Source organism: Parus major, chromosome 1, assembly GCF_001522545.3.
Source record: "Parus major isolate Abel chromosome 1, Parus_major1.1, whole genome shotgun sequence".
NCBI lineage: Eukaryota > Metazoa > Chordata > Aves > Passeriformes > Paridae > Parus > Parus major.
Window position 1 is genome coordinate 3,145,583 of NC_031768.1, and position 17,406 is coordinate 3,162,988.

The 17,406-nt window shown below is 44.3% G+C and overlaps 1 protein-coding gene across 2 annotated transcripts; it reads left to right on the top strand.

Annotated features, from left to right (window-relative positions):
• The first annotated feature begins 1,456 nt into the window (after positions 1-1,456).
• Positions 1,457-15,552, top strand: ETS2 (ETS proto-oncogene 2, transcription factor). 2 transcript variants are annotated; one of them, XM_015645379.3, is made up of 10 exons: positions 1,457-1,749; positions 4,847-4,918; positions 7,610-7,730; positions 9,334-9,453; positions 9,902-10,102; positions 10,717-10,800; positions 11,453-11,695; positions 11,863-12,126; positions 12,781-12,899; positions 13,961-15,552. In XM_015645379.3, exons 2-10 carry the CDS (start codon positions 4,847-4,849, stop codon positions 14,174-14,176), a joined length of 1,440 nt encoding a protein of 479 aa, XP_015500865.1. In that variant the 5' UTR covers positions 1,457-1,749; the 3' UTR covers positions 14,177-15,552. The 2 variants fall into 2 exon arrangements, with proteins under 2 accessions (XP_015500865.1, XP_015500876.1); XM_015645390.3 differs by lacking the exon at positions 1,457-1,749 and adding an exon at positions 2,595-2,725.
• The last annotated feature ends 1,854 nt before the right edge of the window (positions 15,553-17,406 follow it).

A 17,406-nucleotide genomic window follows, 5' to 3' on the forward strand; every position in this document is an offset into this window, starting at 1 on the left:
GGGGTTTGAAAGAAATACTTAAAAAAATTAAAAATCCAGTTTTTGCTGTAGCCAGAAAGAAATAGCTGGAAGATACAGGAGGGAGCTCTGACAACAGCACCAGCAAGGCCAAAGAAACTGTGGCTTTTTAATGGCAGAAATATTCACAGGCAAAGGTAGAGGATCAGCTGAAATCTGGTGAGGAGCCGAGAAATAGCAGTGAGTGGGCTCTTATTATTAAGAAAAGTTACAACCCTATGACACAACTGTTAGTTTGAATGGGAGCAAATTTAAATAAAGCAAGGTGTTAGAGCAAGCTCCTCTTTAAGTGTGGTTTGGATCCCTGGTGTTCATCGAAAATCCAGGGAAGTGAAGGGGGAAGCAAGAAGCAAGGGTGGCTCCCATGGTCAGCCAGGCTGGGCAGCTGGGAAGGGCACATGGATCCCTTGTCTGAATGCACACAAAGTGTTTAATATCATTATAAATCATTTGTAGGTGATTTGGCATGAGAATCAGGCAAGTGAGGTGGCTCCAACACAAGAAAATCCACACAGACCCCTGCCTGCCTGTCCACAAAATCTCTCCAACCCCTCAAGGGGAACTCACTTCGACAAAATAAATTCAGCATAAAGTAACTTTACATTTTGGTGTCACTGAGCTCCTTGCAACTTTCCAAGGGCCACCAAATTTTCTCCCCAAGGTGTGAGGAACGCCAACTCTGTTTCACAGGCTGCGGCGTCAGGATCTGCGATTCGCAGGCTGCAGCTTTTTTTGCGTCGCATCCCGTTTTATATTAAGAACTCCCCAAAATAATTGCGGAAGGTGCGACATGACATAATCGCTGAAGTTCCACAGCACCAAGTGTCGCAGTTTACTTACGAAAATCACAGAATCGGGTTGGAAAAGATCTTTTGAGAGCATCGAGTTCCAACTTTTGTCAGACCACCAAACCAGGGCACCAAGTGCCACGTCCCGATGCTCCTTGAACATCTCCAGGGATGGTGACTCCACCATCTCCCTGGGCATCTCTAACGCCTTTCTGTGAAGAGATCCTTCCTGAGGCTCAGACTGTTTCTGCTTGGGATTTTAGGGGTTAACTCTCCTATCTCGACGAGAGGCATTAACTAAAAAAACAAGCATGGAAAACGTCCAGCATGAATTATCTCACGCATAACCGGGGGGGAAGAAAAATAATAATAATAATAATAATAATAATAATAATAATAAAAGACTCTCAGAAGGATGTTAAAACAGCTGACATAAAAGAGCTTTTTTCCCCCCCTTTTCCTCCCCGAGCCGCTCGGCATCCCCGGCGCTGCCGGAGCCGGGGCCGAGCGCGGCTGTGCCGGTACCAGCGACGACAACAAGCGGAGGGGCCGGGCTTGCGGGAGGCGGGTCCTGCCGCCTCTCCCCGCCCGCTGAAGAGCGCCTGCGAGGGCGGCCGGGCAGCACAGCGCGGAGCGGAGCCCAGCGGCGGCGGAACCAGCGCCGAACCAGCGCGGCAGCACCGCGGGCCGCCCGCACCCGCGCCCCGGCCGGCAGCGCCCACGCACCGCCTGCCTTCCCTGCCGCATCCCGCCCCTTCTGTGCCCCCCTCCTTTCGCCGGGACTCTCCGCCGGGATCAGCGCTGTTGTTGTTGGCCGGCGCGGCCGCATCGAGGATATTTTGGCTCGCCGAGAGGCAGCGGCGCCTCCATCCCTTGGACGCCGCGTGTGGGGCCGGGGCCGCCGCCGGGGAGGGAGCGCAGGAGCGCCGGCATCGGGGGCCAGGTGAGGCGGGGGCGGCGGGGATGGAGGGGGGGAGAAAAGGAGAAAGGGCTCATCGGGACCCCTCCTCGCTGCTGCTGCCCGGACTGCTCCTCGGTGATGTGCCCCGAGCCATCCGCGCCGCGGATTCTCCTCGGGGACGCCGATCCCTCAGCCCGGCCCGGCGGCCGTGAGGGGCTGAGGGGAGCGGCCGGGGGCTCATCCCCCGGGGAACGCCGCGGGCCCGGCAGGAAGGGGTTAATGGGCAGCGCGCTCTGGATTTGGTTAGGACTTTAAAGGGACTTAAAAAAAAAACCCAACAACGTTGGGCTGTGTGATCTGCCCACCGAAGTTTTTTACGTGGGCGAAGCGTGTGTCATGTGTGTGAGAAGCCGGGCAGGCTCCCGGCGGAGCCCAGGGGCTGCGCGGGGCACGCCGTTCCCTCCTACCCTCTTCCTAAGAGGAGGCTGGTTTATTTCCCTGAAAAAGAATTTCTATTTAAAAGAAAAAAAAAAAAAACCAACAAAACATCCAGGCAAAATATCCCCCTGCCTGCTCTCCCCTCCCAAAAAATCCCCCCGAAAAAACAAGGGAAAATCCCATCGGAGGTCCTTCAGATCCATCGGGAACACCGGAGCGCTTCGCTTCTCCCTGTGGATGCTGCCCAGCTGCGCCCAGCTGTGGGCAGGCACCTGGCTGTTGCTGAAAAGAAGGCGATCAGAATTCAGGAGTATTAGTTAATAAGTGCCTGATCCTGTTGACCCTGTTCTGGTTCACCCACTCAGCTATGCGGGGGTGTTGAGGAAGGTGTCCTGCCAGTTAAACCAATTATAGCTGGCAAGTCGCAGTCATCAGCATTAGTGGAGGAGTTGGAGGTGAGGCCCAGTCACACCGTGTTGGGCCGTAGTGGCTTTTCTGAACTTGGAACAGCAGCTTTCTAAGTCCGGCAGAAAGGCAGATTTAACCCTCTGTGCCACGGAAATCCGCCTTGCCTTTCCAGGTCTGTTTGCCTTGTGCTGTCTCTGTGAGGGTTTTGTATCTCAGGGCTGGGAATTTGTGCTGCAGATGGGGAGAAAGCTGATGAGGGATGAACAAGGGATGTAGAAATTCCTCTGTTTGAGATACTCGGTTGGAGGAAGAAACGTGCTGAAGAAATCCATGTGTTTTCCAGTCAGAGCTCAGTGTCTCATTTTTCCAAAGCTTTCCCTAGGAACAAACCCAGCACGGAGGAGCAGGGGCTTGGGTTAATGAGCAATGCTGTGTAATCAACACTTGGTATAAACCTTTTGTCTTAGGGCCCTAAACATCTCTAAAGAAAGAAAAAAAAAAATAATGGCAGGAAGGAGAGAATCGCAGCCCTTTTAGTGGATAGGGAAGTGCCTAACAGGATTTGTGGAGAGGTCAGAATTGCCCACAAGTGCCAGGAATCTTATTTGTACCCCTAACCAGGGATCAGACCTCAACTTACAGAATATACATAGAATATTTTCACGAATACTCAGATTCCTAAGGCAGTTATCCCTGGACACCAGAGCAGAATTCAAAGGCAAAATAAAGGGTGATGGAAATTGCCTTACACTTTTTAAAAAGCCCAGTCAAATGCAAGGATAAACAGTTGTTTAAACTGTGGCAAATTTAATGAACAGATTAGGATGCTTGCTGAGTGAGACTCACGCTGTGTGAAATTCTTTGCTGCTCAATGAGATGTGTAATTTAGATCAAATATTTGTACGTGCTGTTTGAGGTAAAAAACATCGTTCAGTAGATTGCCCTTTTTGAGTAACACTAATGAATATTCTTTTCAGTGTCAGTTGGTTTATTTTGTTTCAATTATAAGGCCCAGTCAAGTTGAAATAGGCCTTTCATGTTAAGGACTCTTGCTATTTATTTTTTTACATTTATTTTTAAGTGATCAGCTATTTAAGAGTATGAAAGGGTTCCTTGTCTTTGGCTGCTGGTTGTTTTTATTTTCCTCTCTGTTTACATGGACAGCTTTTGCATGTGTTGCAATTTTTAACAAGCTGGGCTTATTTTGTCTAGATCCTAATTTACAGGTTTTTTTCTTTATTTTAAAGTGATTTTGTTTTTTGTTTTTTTTCTTGTTTTAACATGGTGAATGATAGATTTGGCTTATAATAAGTGATCACAGTTTTGTGGAAACCTTGATAGTGTCCTCTGTGGCTATTTAAGTACAAGTGCATGTTTTCAGTCCGTTGCTATGGAGCAAGGGAATTCAGCCCAGTGCTGTGAAAAAAGGGAAGGAAAATTAAAAGTGTAGCTTGATAAGGTATCAAGCTACAAGTTCACTGACACCTGAATTGCAGCATCATGATAAACCCTAGCAATGGCCATAAAACTGGCTTTATTCTTCATGTTTGATCTTTTCCATAGGATATGAATCTTATCACTCTTCTCCTTCAGTGATATATAGGAGAAAAGTTACACAGGCCTCACACAACTCTGTTCCTGGTAATAAAGGCAATATTGATAAAGGTTTGACTTCAGGGGCATGTATATATTGATAGTGGTCCCATTATCAGCCCTTTAAACGGGGCATTTTACTTCATAAACACCTTTTCAAATAAAACTTAGGCCTTCTAAAGCTTTATAAATGTGTTAGTCCTGTGTTTAGAAAGTCTTGTGGTTTGGAGTAAAGTAGTAAAGGCAGGAGGTTGGGGACACTGGGATTGGCTTCTCTGATTATGCGTGGAGGGGTGAATGCAGGAGGTGAAGGTGTATCACAGTGCCACTCTGTCACTCCTCTTCCTCTGAAAGCCAAAGTCTGAAGTGAATCACGGCCTCTGAGAGGGCACAGAGTAAGCAAAAGTAACACCAAACTGATTACCTAAGATAATAGGTGAAAAGTTGGAAAAGACCCCAAAGAGACAGGTACTCGGTGGGCAAGAGCTTTTTGTGGGCTTTCCAGGCAACCACAAGTTTTGTGAGAGCTCTCCCAGCTGAGGAGCAAGGTGAGAACTGCCCTGTGTGCTTGGGATGTTGGAAAAGCTTTCCCTGTATCTCACTGCTGCATGTTCTGTGCCAGAGCAGTCTGGTACATCTGTTAACATCTGCTTCCTCCTCCTTTGGCAGCGTTTCTAACGTCACCCCTCTCGTTTTTCAGATGAGTGACTTTGGGATCAGGAACATGGATCAAGTAGCTCCCGTGTCAAACATGTACAGAGGAATGCTCAAGGTGAGTACCCTGGAGCTGTCACCTCCCAGACCCAGCCAGTGCTTTTGTTGTGTTCCTGCAGTGCTAGAACAGGAATTGGATAAGCCAAGTGAACATGGGTTTAATTGCTCCCCTGTAATCTTCTGCCAGAGTATTCCCACTGAGTTCCACGGGGATGTGAAAAGCAAGACTGAAATAGGAAGGTTCAGATCTTGCATCCTCAACCCTCTTTTGTTTCCCTAAATACTAAGAACTAGAAAGAAGTAGACAAGAACTGAGTTCAAATTCGCTTGTATTGGTGGAACTTCTGCTGAAATAAAGGTTAAAGATGGGGCACCAGGAGAGGATTTGTGTCTTTAGTTTGATGAGACTGGAAGAGGCCTCTTCTGATAGGAGTGGTCAGGTTTGGTACTTTCCTGAGCATTGTTTGGAATAAAAGTTGATTGTTCACTTACAACTGTTATTAATGGAAGCCAAATACATTGTAAAAACTCCAAAAGTTACTACATTTCTTTCATCTTTGGGTAGACTGTGTCTGTTATTTGTTTTGAAAGGAATTTACAAACTGAGGTCAGCAGACTATAAAGGCTCAGTCTCAAAGGGCTCCCCTCCCTCCCCTTTCATGCAGGTTGCTTTTTAATCCCAGTATCAATTTTTTTACACAGCATTGATTAATGTTAACCAATTAAAGGTTAGGGAGACCCTTTCTGCTCTCATTAGCTTTGAGGGATGGCCATGGTTTGAAGAATCAGCGAGACTCTGGGATGCTGACTGCTCTGACTCTTTATGTCCCCTCTTAGCTTTTTACTCCTCACAAAAAATTCCAAGAGATCCCCCAACTTAACATCTGTGTGCTCTTAACACAGTGGTTATTCTAAGCACTTATTCAGTGTTCAGTTGTCATAGAATTAAGTCAGAGATTTGTGTTCTGCTGTGCTGTAGCTATTCACGTTCCATTTTATTTCATTCTGCAGTAGTTACATGTATTGAAAAGCCAAACAAAGTCGTTGTGTAACTGATAGGACGAGCAGAATTCATTCTGCATTGTGTTTTCCCTCTTTTACTACTATTAAATCAAGAACGTGCTTACACAATAATTTTCTCCCTTTTGAAATATGAAACTAGCACGGTATGGATTTTACTCACTCACATGCCACAGCATTTTTTCCAGTGACTCAGGATAAGGGTCAGCTATTTACACAAAATGCAGGAGTTTCCAGATTGTGTTGAAAGAACTTGCCCTTTTTTTTAAGTGCTAGGGATGAGTCAGAGCTTTTATCTAGTAACGTATAAAGAATCTTTTACCAGCAGATTTGGCAGCTGTTATTAACTTGTTTTATTCAGACATGAGTCTTTCCAAGGGCTGGCTTTGACTTGAGTTGGGGAGTACCTGAACCAGAGGTCCACAGTTTGTCCCTGCTGGCCAGGAGATTTCTGAATGATCATCATACTGCTTGTGGTGACATGAAAAGTTTGGGAATGTGAGGGGAAGTTAATCCTAATTTGCTATTCCAGGAGCATAGTTTAGGTTGCTTTTTGCATTGCACCTGAACACTGCCCTGAGAAATCCTTGCCTTGTCCTCAGCTAAATCCACTCCTTTGGCACAAGCTGGCAAATCAGTGTTTGCCCAAACCAAATAAACATTTGCAAGTTGCCTTTGTCTCCAGCTCCCTGAAGGGCAGGAGCTGCCACGAGCCAGCTGCAGCTTTCCAGAGCAATGTTCTATCCTCAGGTGCCTTTAAAAACAATCTCAGTGGCCACTTTTATCCATCTTTGCCTGAAGATATTGCAGATACAGTTTCCCTGTGACTAACAAGCAAGTTTCTTAAGTTGTTTTTGAAGTTATTTCTTCCTCTGCTCACATTCCTTCTGCCCCCCAAGACTGAAGTGGTTGGGGGGAATTTACTGAATTCATTCCAGTGTTTCAGGCATACACGGCACAAGTCCAGTTTGAAAGGAGTTAGGCTTTCAAAATATAAGAGTGTTTCTTGAATGTCAGTATATCAGTAGAATCCACTCTTATCTGGAGCATTTTTATCAGTCTTGTTTATCCCTTGCTGTAAAATGAAAGTAGAATTGTTTCACTGAGCATCTGAGCGCTTGCAAGGCTTAAAAAATGTGGTTGCTGGCAAATCCAGTAAGGCAGAAGTGTAAAAGTTGCTACAACATCCTTCCTCAAGTCCTGTAAAGCTGGCTGTAGCTTCAAGTGATGTGGTTTAGATGAGTTTTATCCTTCAGAAAACAAAACAAAACAACTTCATAAATCTATTGTAGGTTTTGCACTGGCAGTTTTCCCATAATTTACTGATCTGCCATCAAATCCTCATCAAGTGGATAATCAATTTAAAAGGGTTAAGGAAATGAGGATTTCTTTAAAATATACCTGGAAATAAACACGTAGTTATACACACACATGTGTATTCTCTATTGTTAAAAGCCTCAATTACAGGAAAAAGCTAAGAATATCTTGATTTGGCTTTACTGTAAGCTGCAGAACATCCCCCACCTCACCCTTATCAGTGGGTTTTAGTCACTGGTAGCAGAAGCTGTGCCCTCATTGTGGTTAAGTTTCAAAGCTGGCTCATTCAAGGTAGTGGTTGTGCCTGATCTCCAGATCTAGGAAACCAAACCCAGACACTTCCTAGCAGTGGAGTTCACCGCTCTCCAGCAAAATGCTTACGTTATTCTGTATTTATTCTGTTCCTCTGCAGCGTCAGCCAGCGTTTGACACCTTTGACAGCTCAAACTCGCTTTTTGCTGGGTATTTTTTCTCACTCAGTGAAGACCAAACGCTTCAGGAAGTGCCAACAGGATTTGACTCCACTTCTTATGGTAAGTCTTCGCTTTGCTCCTTAGTCCAGTCAGCAGATCAGAAATTTTTGTCTAAGTAACATTTCCTGAGTGTGCAACATGGATTTTCCTAAAAAGATGTGGTTTAATACACAGACTTGTGTGTACATGCTTGGTTTTATTCATGTGAGTTTCTTTGTGGATAGTTGCTGTTTTCTGTACTGGAAAGAAATAGGAACTGGGATACAGTAGCCTAATAAACTGATTTTTTTTGTTAAAGAAGCCTTAGTAGGAGTTTAAGCAGAACTGAGAGTTTAAAAATCATTAAAAAGAGGGTTTTGTGTAATTTGAATTTGCAACATCTCAACCATAATTAAAGTGCAAATATTCTAACAGCTTTTTCGATTCTCTGGTGTTAAATCTCAGTATGTTTTATTCCATATCTTAAAAAATAGGGTGGAGATGTTTTAAGATGTTTTTAAATTTTATTTGTGTGTGTGTGTAGGTCAGTATTCCACCAAGAGTGCCCTATAAATCCTTTCCTAAAATCCCTGAAAAAATGTAGATATTTTACCTGATGCTGCTTTTATCTCCCCTTAGGGAAAGGAAAAAAAAAACCCTCCAGCCCTCAAACCCAGAAAACCACAGGTCCTTTGTTCTAGTGTGATTCTAATCAGTCACCTGCTCTGGTCAGCAAAGCAAGTCCTTGCAGATATTAGGAAGGGTGTGGTAAAAACAGAATTAAGCACAAGTGGAGTCTGTAGATGGTCTGGGAGAGCAGGAAGAGCTGCACAGCTCTGAGCTGACTTGGAATCTGCCAAGAGCAACTGGGATAGGGGAAGGTGTCCCTGCCATGGCAGGGGTGGCATTGGATGGGCTTTAAAGTCCCTTCCATCCCAAATCATTCTGTGACATCGTTCTATGATAAAATGAGGCATCTTCTGGTAAAAATTGACCAATAAGAAAAGCTGAGTGGGAGCTGAATTTATCCTTAAAATAGAATCTTCTTGTAAATTTGGAAGTCAGTGAAGTAGATCAGTGATTTATACTGACACACAATGGTGCCAGCTTTGTGGTTTGATGCATTATTCACCCCCAGCTTGTTACCAGTCACACTTGTTTGGTCCAGATGATGGAATAATCCATTGCACCATGTGCTTGGGTGATGAGATATGATAAGGTCTGAAAATGCAGTGTTGAACAGTGCAAGCTGCCTCTTCACAACCCTGCTGCCAGTTACTTAGCTCTCAAATTAAATAAAGATTGTCTGGAGTTGCAGAGAAGTCTCAGGGCAAATTATGGGTGGTAAAATAGGAACAAGCAGTCTCATTTCCCTTCAAAAAAAAAAAAAAATAAAGTTTCCCTGCAACAAAGGCACTTTATGTAACCACTGAGAGTAAATAAGGATCTATGCATGGAAAGCTGCAAAGCTCTAATTAGTGATGCAATCTTATCAAACAAGTAGCACAGAGATTTTAGAGTTTGGTGATCTGTGTTTTCCTAAAACACCAACTTTCTAACATCCTTTTTATTTTTTTTATTTTTTTTTTTAAATTCTTCAAACAGCAAAACCCAGTCACTCCTTTCAGTGGCCTGAAGTTAATGTGTCTTCTTCCTCCCCTCCACCCCTTTTCTTTTCTTGCAGAGTCGAACAACTGTGAATTGCCTCTGTTAACCCCGTGCAGCAAGGCTGTGATGAGTCAGGCCCTGAAAGATACTTTCAGTGGTTTCACAAAGGAACAGTGTCGGCTGGGTATCCCAAATAGTAAGTGCTTGCTATTTATAAGCTTTTTTTTTTATTTTTTTTTTTTTAAATGCTAAGGAGGAGGCTGAATAGCTGCTCTTTGAAAAGGAAGGAATGATGTCAGTAGGAAATACAAGAATGGATCCTATGTGAATCTGGCACAGCTTGCCTTGGAAAGGCCAGACTTGCTGGTGTTAAAAATGGGTGCATGGAGAGCTCATGCTTTGGCAGCATGAGAGAGAATCAAGCAAACCGAGGACATCTCTGGTTTCTGCAAGTGAATGCAGAAAGAAAAGAGAGGACTGGGTTGTTTTGGTTTTTTTTTTAAATTCAAGAATACATTCATTCTGAATTCATTCAACTCAATAACTTGGCTAAATAATTTTATTTCTTTTTAATTCACTGCTTTCTAAGGAAGATTACATGGCCAAGAGTTACCTCTAAATGTTGGATCCTTCCTGTCTTGCAGATCCCTGGCTGTGGACTGAACAGCAAGTTTGCCAGTGGCTTTCATGGGCTACTAATGAGTTCAGCTTGGCAAATGTGAACTTCCATCAGTTTCTTATGAGTGGCCAAGACTTGTGCAACCTGGGCAAGGAGCGTTTCCTGGAACTGGCACCTGACTATGTGGGTGATATTCTGTGGGAACACCTGGAACAGATGATAAAAGGTAGTTAAGAGAGCCAGAAAAAGCTTTTGGTTTGGGGCTCTCCTAACAGAAACAGAAATGGGACTCGATTTCAACACTGGTTTCACTATGAAGGGCTTTAGTGCATATGAAAACTCAAAATGAACTTTAAAACTTGGTTAATAAAAGCATTATCAGCACTGTCAGTACATCCTTGGTATGCAAAGCACAGATCCCAGATAGCTGCAGACATTCTGTGTGCAGGCTGAGTACATTTGTGGGCAGGTTTTATTTGGGAAGATCACTGGAATAAATGAGATTGGGGTACCAGAACTGTAAATACCCCATAAATAAAACAGTTAACCCCATAAATACAAAGCTAACCAACAGTTGGACCTTAAAGCACACTGCAGTTTTTGTTGGTTTTAAGTTTTATGTGAAAATACAGTTGGTGTGATGGTTTCAAAGCCTGTTGGAAGTTGGTTGGGTTTTCTTTAGTGTGATTTCTATCATGAGAGAGAATGCAAATAGAGTGTGAAACTAAAATTGTGAATAGTGACCCCAAAATACTCCCAAGAGTCAGAAGCTTTCTATAGCATACAGGTTGGATCTTTAAAACTATAAACCCAAATTTTCTCTTTTTCTCCTCTCCCCAGACAGCCAAGAGAAAACACAGGATCAATATGTGGAGAACTCTCACCTCACGTCTGTTCCTCACTGGGTCAATAATAATTCCTTAAGTAAGTTTTTTTTAAAAATTCGTATTTTGCATCTCTCAGTTTATTCTAAGCACGTCACAGACTCCTGGGTAGAAACAAAAAGCACCAGAATAGGTACTGTGCTTGAACATTTGACTTCAGCTGCTCCAGCCTTCTTTCCTCGTGTTGTTCAATTGTCACCTAATTTATATCAGAAATCATTTGAAGAGCAAAGACTTTGAGAAAATGAAAATTTCCTCTTGCTATGCCAAACCTTCCATCTGTGGAGCAGAATGACCACTCCGATCTCTAGCAAACCTAGGGCAAAAGCTGGGAAGCAGCAAGAGTTGTGTTTAGGCCTTTTTAAAGGCTGTGGAAGTGTGCTAGAGCTGTTGGAAGTGTGTGGGATGCAGTGCTGGCTCCCTCAGATCGTTTGATTGATGGTGTGTTTTATTCTGCCACAGTCAGGCTTCAGCTCAGCCTGATTACACCACTTAATGGGGAGAGCCTTGCTCAAAACCACTTAAACTTCCCCAATTTTTTCTATAGTTTCCTTGAAGAATGAACAATGGGCATTTGTGGCTGGCAAGTTACAGAGGGGGATTTGCAGAATCTGATTTGGTGTATTTAGTGAATTAGTTTGTTTAAGGGTTTCCAGGGGAAAATCATCTAATTCTTTGGTTTCTTTTTTCAGCTGTTAGCGTAGATCAGAATTCCTATGGAATGCAAATGCCTGGATACCCTAAACCCCTCAGTTATCCCAAACCCAATCTTCTGACTGACGTCTGTCAGACTTCCACGGCACCGAATCTCCTCAACCCAGAACAAGACTTCCCATTGTTCCCTAAAACCCAAGCAGATGCTGTTGGTGTGAACTACTGTGCAGTAAACCAAGATTTCCCAAGGAGCAATCTCAATTTGCTGATGGATAACTCTGGTGAGTCGTTATCTGCATGATAAACACGAGGCCGAGGCCCCGTTCCGAACGCCTCTTCCTCCTTTGCCTGATTTATATGGACAGGCTGGATTAAGGGGGAGGGTAAAAAAACCCAAAAAACCCACCACTTTCTATTTTATTTATTTTATTGTTTTATTTGATAAAAGGCAAGCTGAGAGAACACGAATCCAGCGACAGCGGTGCCGAGAGCTACGAGAGCTCGGATTCCATGCTGCAGTCCTGGAACAGCCAGTCCTCCCTGGTGGATCTGCAGCGTGTGCCATCCTACGAGAGCTTTGAGGATGACTGCAGCCAGTCCCTGTGCCTGAGCAAACCTACCATGTCCTTCAAAGACTACATCCAAGAACGGAGTGATCCTGTGGAGCAAGGGAAACCAGTTATACCAGCAGCCATCCTGGCTGGCTTTACTGGTGAGTGGTGAGGCAAAATGGTCACTCCTGTTTTCTTATGTAGCATCAGTGCTCCCTGTAAGTGGGTGCCACAGGGGTAGGGACCACTAGTCACAAGTAATTTCAGTTTTATATGTGACTAAACAAAGGCTTGGGGATTGTCCACTCAGTGCAGGAACAGACAGGCACGTCAGATCAAGAAAAAAATCAAATGCACTTTTTGATCTGTTTGAAAAAGAGGGGAGCTTGGACAAAATCTCCCAGATTTGGAAATTCCCACAGGTGTTGTTAAGGCCTTGTTGCCGTAGTCCTTGCTGAGATTGGTTTTTTTCCTGTAGGATGTTTGCCAAGCCCAAGACTTCAGGACAAGCCCTGGAGCTCAAAATGCAGCTGCTTGGGAGGTGGGAGTGAGGGTTAAGGGATCCATGTGAGAGGCAAAGCCGTAACTTTTGTCAAATCCTTTGTTTCCATGAAAAAACCTGACTTCATTTTTACATGGGAAGGAGCAGATTTGTGCTGTGGAGTAAAACCTTAGGTTTCTTTCTGATCTATAAAGAAGATAAATCAGATTAATTACCAGGTCTGTGATACGAGTCTGGTCACATACGTTGGTTGTGGTTAGAGCTGTCAGAGGTATTAATTTGTGGTTTTTCTGTGTCTCCTCTTTCCCAACAGGCAGTGGACCTATCCAGCTGTGGCAATTCCTTCTGGAGTTACTGACTGACAAGTCCTGTCAGTCATTTATTAGTTGGACAGGAGATGGATGGGAATTTAAACTTGCTGACCCAGATGAGGTATGTGGCTAATTGGGGTGAAAACAAAGATTTGGGGTCTGATCTGACACCTGTGGGCCCAGTCCTGGCTATAGATGCGTGTTTAGCTGCACATCAAATATGGTAGTGCTGCTTTTGAAGTATTTTGGGAACTTCACTCATTAAAAGTGATGCATTTTTATTTTCTGATACTGTTTCCAGTAGGGAAATTATTATATTAAAATATGGCATAAAAAGTCCAGTGAAACTTTTTGATGTTAAAAAAAAGAAAAGAAAAAAGAGGGGATAGAAATCATGAACTCCAAGGAACTTCATAGCATTGAACTTCCAGTAAAGAGTTTTCCCCTGCTGCCTGATAGCAAATGAGGGGTAAAACGGGTTTTTTTTGAGAGAGCAGATTGTGCCAGAGCTCCAGGAGTGTTTGCACAAAGCCCTCAGGCACAGGGTGGGATTGTTGGGGTGCCTGTGCAGAGACAGGAGCTGGGTTTGGTTCCTTGTGGGTGCCTTCCAGCTCAGGGTATTGTGTGATTTGTGGGGTTGTCCTGTGCAGGGCCAGGAGCTGGACTGCTGGTGGGGTCACCGTCCCTGGGGGTGCTGAAGGAAAGACTGGATGTGGCACTCGGTGCCATGGTCTGCTTGACAAGGTGGTGTTGGGTCACAGGCTGGGCTCTGTCTCGGAGGTCTTTTCCAGCCTGGTTGATTCTGTGATTCCTTCCAGCTCAGGATATTCTGTGTTTCTCAGGGCTGTCCAGTGCAGGGCCAGGAATTAGACTTTGGTCCCTGTGGGACACTTCCAGCTTGGGATATTCTGTGGTTTCTCCATAAACCTGACCTCCTTAAGCACGTTTTGGCCCATCCCCTGCAAACTGGTGTCCTTTGCTGTCAGCCACCTTCTCCTGGGTGAGAAAATCCCTGAGAGATTTGCTGCTGTTGAGCTGTCTTGTGGGATCAGTCACCAGCTCCTCTCTTGTGAGGCTGGGCCATCCGAAGCAAATGAAATGCTGTGTCTGAGTAAGGGTTTTATTTAATCGGCCGCCGAGGAGAAGACAAGTCGAATAAAGCTGCACTTTGCTCTCTGGCAGGTGGCACGGCGGTGGGGGAGGAGGAAGAACAAGCCCAAGATGAACTACGAGAAGCTGAGCCGGGGCCTGCGCTACTACTACGACAAGAACATCATCCACAAGACGTCGGGCAAGCGCTACGTCTACCGCTTCGTGTGCGACCTGCACAACCTGCTGGGCTACACCCCCGAGGAGCTGCACGCCATGCTGGGCGTGCAGCCCGACACCGAGGACTGATCCCGGCCCCGGCCCGTGCGTCTGGAGTCACCAGTGGGGACAGTGCCCGGGAGCCGGGCCCGCCGTGCCCGGGGGAGGCTGCCCAAAGCGGGACCTTCATCCATTTTGTAACCGCGGAGAGCCGGAGGGAAGCGGCCGAGCGGGGTCGGTGGGGCTCTGCAGGAGCGGGCACAGCCCTGGCTCCGGCGTGGAGACACGGGGGTGCTCCTGGGGTCAGCATTTCTGCCCTGCCCTGCCCTGCCAAGCGCTTCGACACTGCCCTGAAAGGATGGGGTTGGCTTTGAAACCAAAGGTTGGCGCTGAGAAACCAGCGATGCAGCAGAACTCTTGCTGGGATGTTTGTGAAACACCGCCATCCTCATGCAGGTTATTTAAAAACAACCACAAACTAATTTATTTTAAATGAGCAGTAAGGAGACCGGTATTACTTTTGTTTTAAAGCACGTTTTATTATTGTTATTATTATTGTTACTACTCCAGAAATGTGCTGCATAGGTACATAAACACTCTCGTGTCCAAAACCAGATGTAGCAACTGTTTTAAAAAAAAACAACAACAAAAAACCAACCACCCTTTTAAAAGAAGGGAAAATCATACCATTTCAATATTCAGTTTGTATATATTCTGTGATTCCTTTGGAAACTCTGATGTTCCTATTTAACAGATACTGTATAGTGTAAATTAAACTAATTGTATGTGTGTTTTGAAATAGGATGAATGTAAAGTTATCAAATGGAGGGGGGGGTTGGGTTTCATGTTTGTCTAGGATATACAACCTTCTGCAAGTATTTAATTGGCCTGAGAGACAGCAGAAGTTCTATACTCAGTGTGCATGCATTTGGGGGGGCAGGGAGGGAGGTCGGGCTCAGGATTTTGCCAAGCCTGAAGCTGGCAATTCTTTGTGCATTTTGGCATTTTTACAGGAAACTAATGTTGTATTCTGGGACATAAAAGGGCCTGTTTGTGGTTTCTTCTGTAACTGAAAAATGAAAATATTAATATGGGTAAAATTACCTTTTTTCTTTATAAATGGCATATGTTTTTCAACTTCTATGCATGTACTTTTAAAAAAAAAATTTATATACAAGCCTTATTTTTTCAGTTCACTCGTCTCTTCCTGCAGTTTATTCTGTATGATTAAAATACGAATTCTATTTTTGGAAATAACTGTGACTCCTTTTCAAAGATCAGGAGGGTTTTATGTAGCAGCTATTTTTACTGCAAAAAAAAAAAAAAAGGAAAAAAAAAATCACTGGAAAACCGTACTTTGTAAGAAAGCTTTATTTTTTATCTGAGCTTGATGTACAGTTAAATGTGTTGTACAGTGTGAGAGGTTTAAAAATATGACTCTTCATTAAAACCTCTTGAAAAGAAAATTTTGTGTGTGCTTTTTCGATCTGGAAAGTTTCAGAGGAGTCCCTTTCTTGTTTGTTTGGTGATTCAATCCTTGTCCATCCTGCTACCACCACCCTCAACAGCTGCAGGATGAAAAAAGTAACCCCCAAAAGAAAATAACAGCCAGGCTTAGGGCTGGTTGGAGAAAATACTGCAGGAGTGTGATGGTCTGGAGCTGAGCTAGATGCATGCAACCACTCTCTCTGGGTAGAAATTGAAGTTAACACCTTTGTGTTGTGCCTCTGAAAGGAAACTGGCAGCTCTGTGGTGTGAAAGAGCATTTAAAGTGGTGGGGGAAGATACTGAAAAACAGAAGTGGGATGACAACTTTGGCTTGAGCTGTTCCTCTCCTGTGCAAAGAAACCCTACTGTCTCCATCACCCTCTTCATCCCTGCACCTCCCAGAGAAGCAGCAAATACAGAAACATTTCCACACATTTAAGAAGTAAAAAATACAGATATTAAATGATGCTGGCCCTAAGCCTCTTGATCTTTCTACCAAAATGTGTCTTGCTGTTGCTTCTGCTGTAGCCACTGTGTGAAAAAGCATGGGATTGGAGTTTTCTGGGAAATGTGCCTTTCTAAATGGGATGTGTCTTGCAGCACCTTGGTCTTCCCTGAACAGCTGCGCTTATTTTTCCTTGTCCTTCAGCCTTCTCCATGCTCCTGTGAAGGAAAAGAATCATAGAGTGGTGGTTTGGGTTGGAAGGGACCTTAAAGATCATCCCCTTCCATCCCCTTGCCATGGGCAGGGGTATTGCCATGTCCTGCCTGTGGCCCTGATCCTGAGGGAGTTATTTATTTTGCATGAAAATAAAAAAATATTTGCTGTCATGATGAATGTGGGATTTTTTTTTTTGCCATTTTCACACCGTGGCTGCAGAGCACTAATTGTCTTCTCAACCTGGTCAAGTCTCACTTGCAGCTTTTTTTTTCCCTGAACACAGAACTATTTATTTAGACTGAAAACAGGGTTGGCTCTCGCGTGGGTGATCACTGAAGGCTCCAAATTAGAGGCTAAAGGAAAGTTGTTTATTTTCCTCCCCCAGCATTAAAAAAAAGAATTTCTTGGTAGTAGAAGCATCCTGATCCATTCAAACCACAGTGGTGTATTTTCCAGAAGTTAAAATGTTCAAGCAAAAACATTGGAAGGGGCCAAAACAGGTTGGGGACAAGGTGGGGATGGGTCACAGCTTGGATTTGATGATTTTGGGGATTTTTTCCAACCTCTGGTTCTGTGTGATCTATTCCATGAAAAGCTGCTCTCCTGCTCTGAACTGGCTCCACACAGAGGTTGAAGCTGTAGCCCAGGGTGACCCAAAATATTAAAGGATATTTTGCAACACACACAGAAAGCTCTGCTCTGTGTTCTCAGCCACCCAGCATCAAAGAGGCTGTTGAAAGCAGTCTGGCTGAATTCTTCACCTTCTTCAGGACAAGCCTCCCTGTGCTCCCAGCTGCCAGCTTTCCTCATGAGACAGCAATCAAAATAAAGTCTTGCAGTTGGCACCTACCCATGGCTGTCTCTAATAACAAGAGTTTGACTTCAAAGTCTTCCCTTTTTATTTTTTTTTAAATTTTTTTTAATTAAAAACGAAGAAAGAAAAAAATTAGAATTCCATCCCAAGTCAAACACCACCTCTGGGCTGGGAAATCTGTGAGCTACAAATGCACAGTGTCCAGGGGACTTTTCTGGGAAACATCTGCCAGCTGTTCCTTATTCTCATACTCACCTTAGGTCTGAGCAGTTGTCCAGAGCTGAGTACAGGTGAGGAGTGAGGATGGGGCAGATGGTGGATCACTTATCCCAGTACTTCATCCTTTATCTCCACCAG

Coding starts and splice junctions, on each gene's coding strand:
- ETS2 (XM_015645379.3), top strand. CDS start 4,847: ATGAGTGACTTTGGGATCAGGAACATGGATCAAGTAGCTCCCGTGTCA. Junction 4,919..7,609: donor TGTACAGAGGAATGCTCAAG/GTGAGTACCCTG, acceptor GTTCCTCTGCAG/CGTCAGCCAGCGTTTGACAC. Junction 12,127..12,780: donor CATCCTGGCTGGCTTTACTG/GTGAGTGGTGAG, acceptor CTTTCCCAACAG/GCAGTGGACCTATCCAGCTG.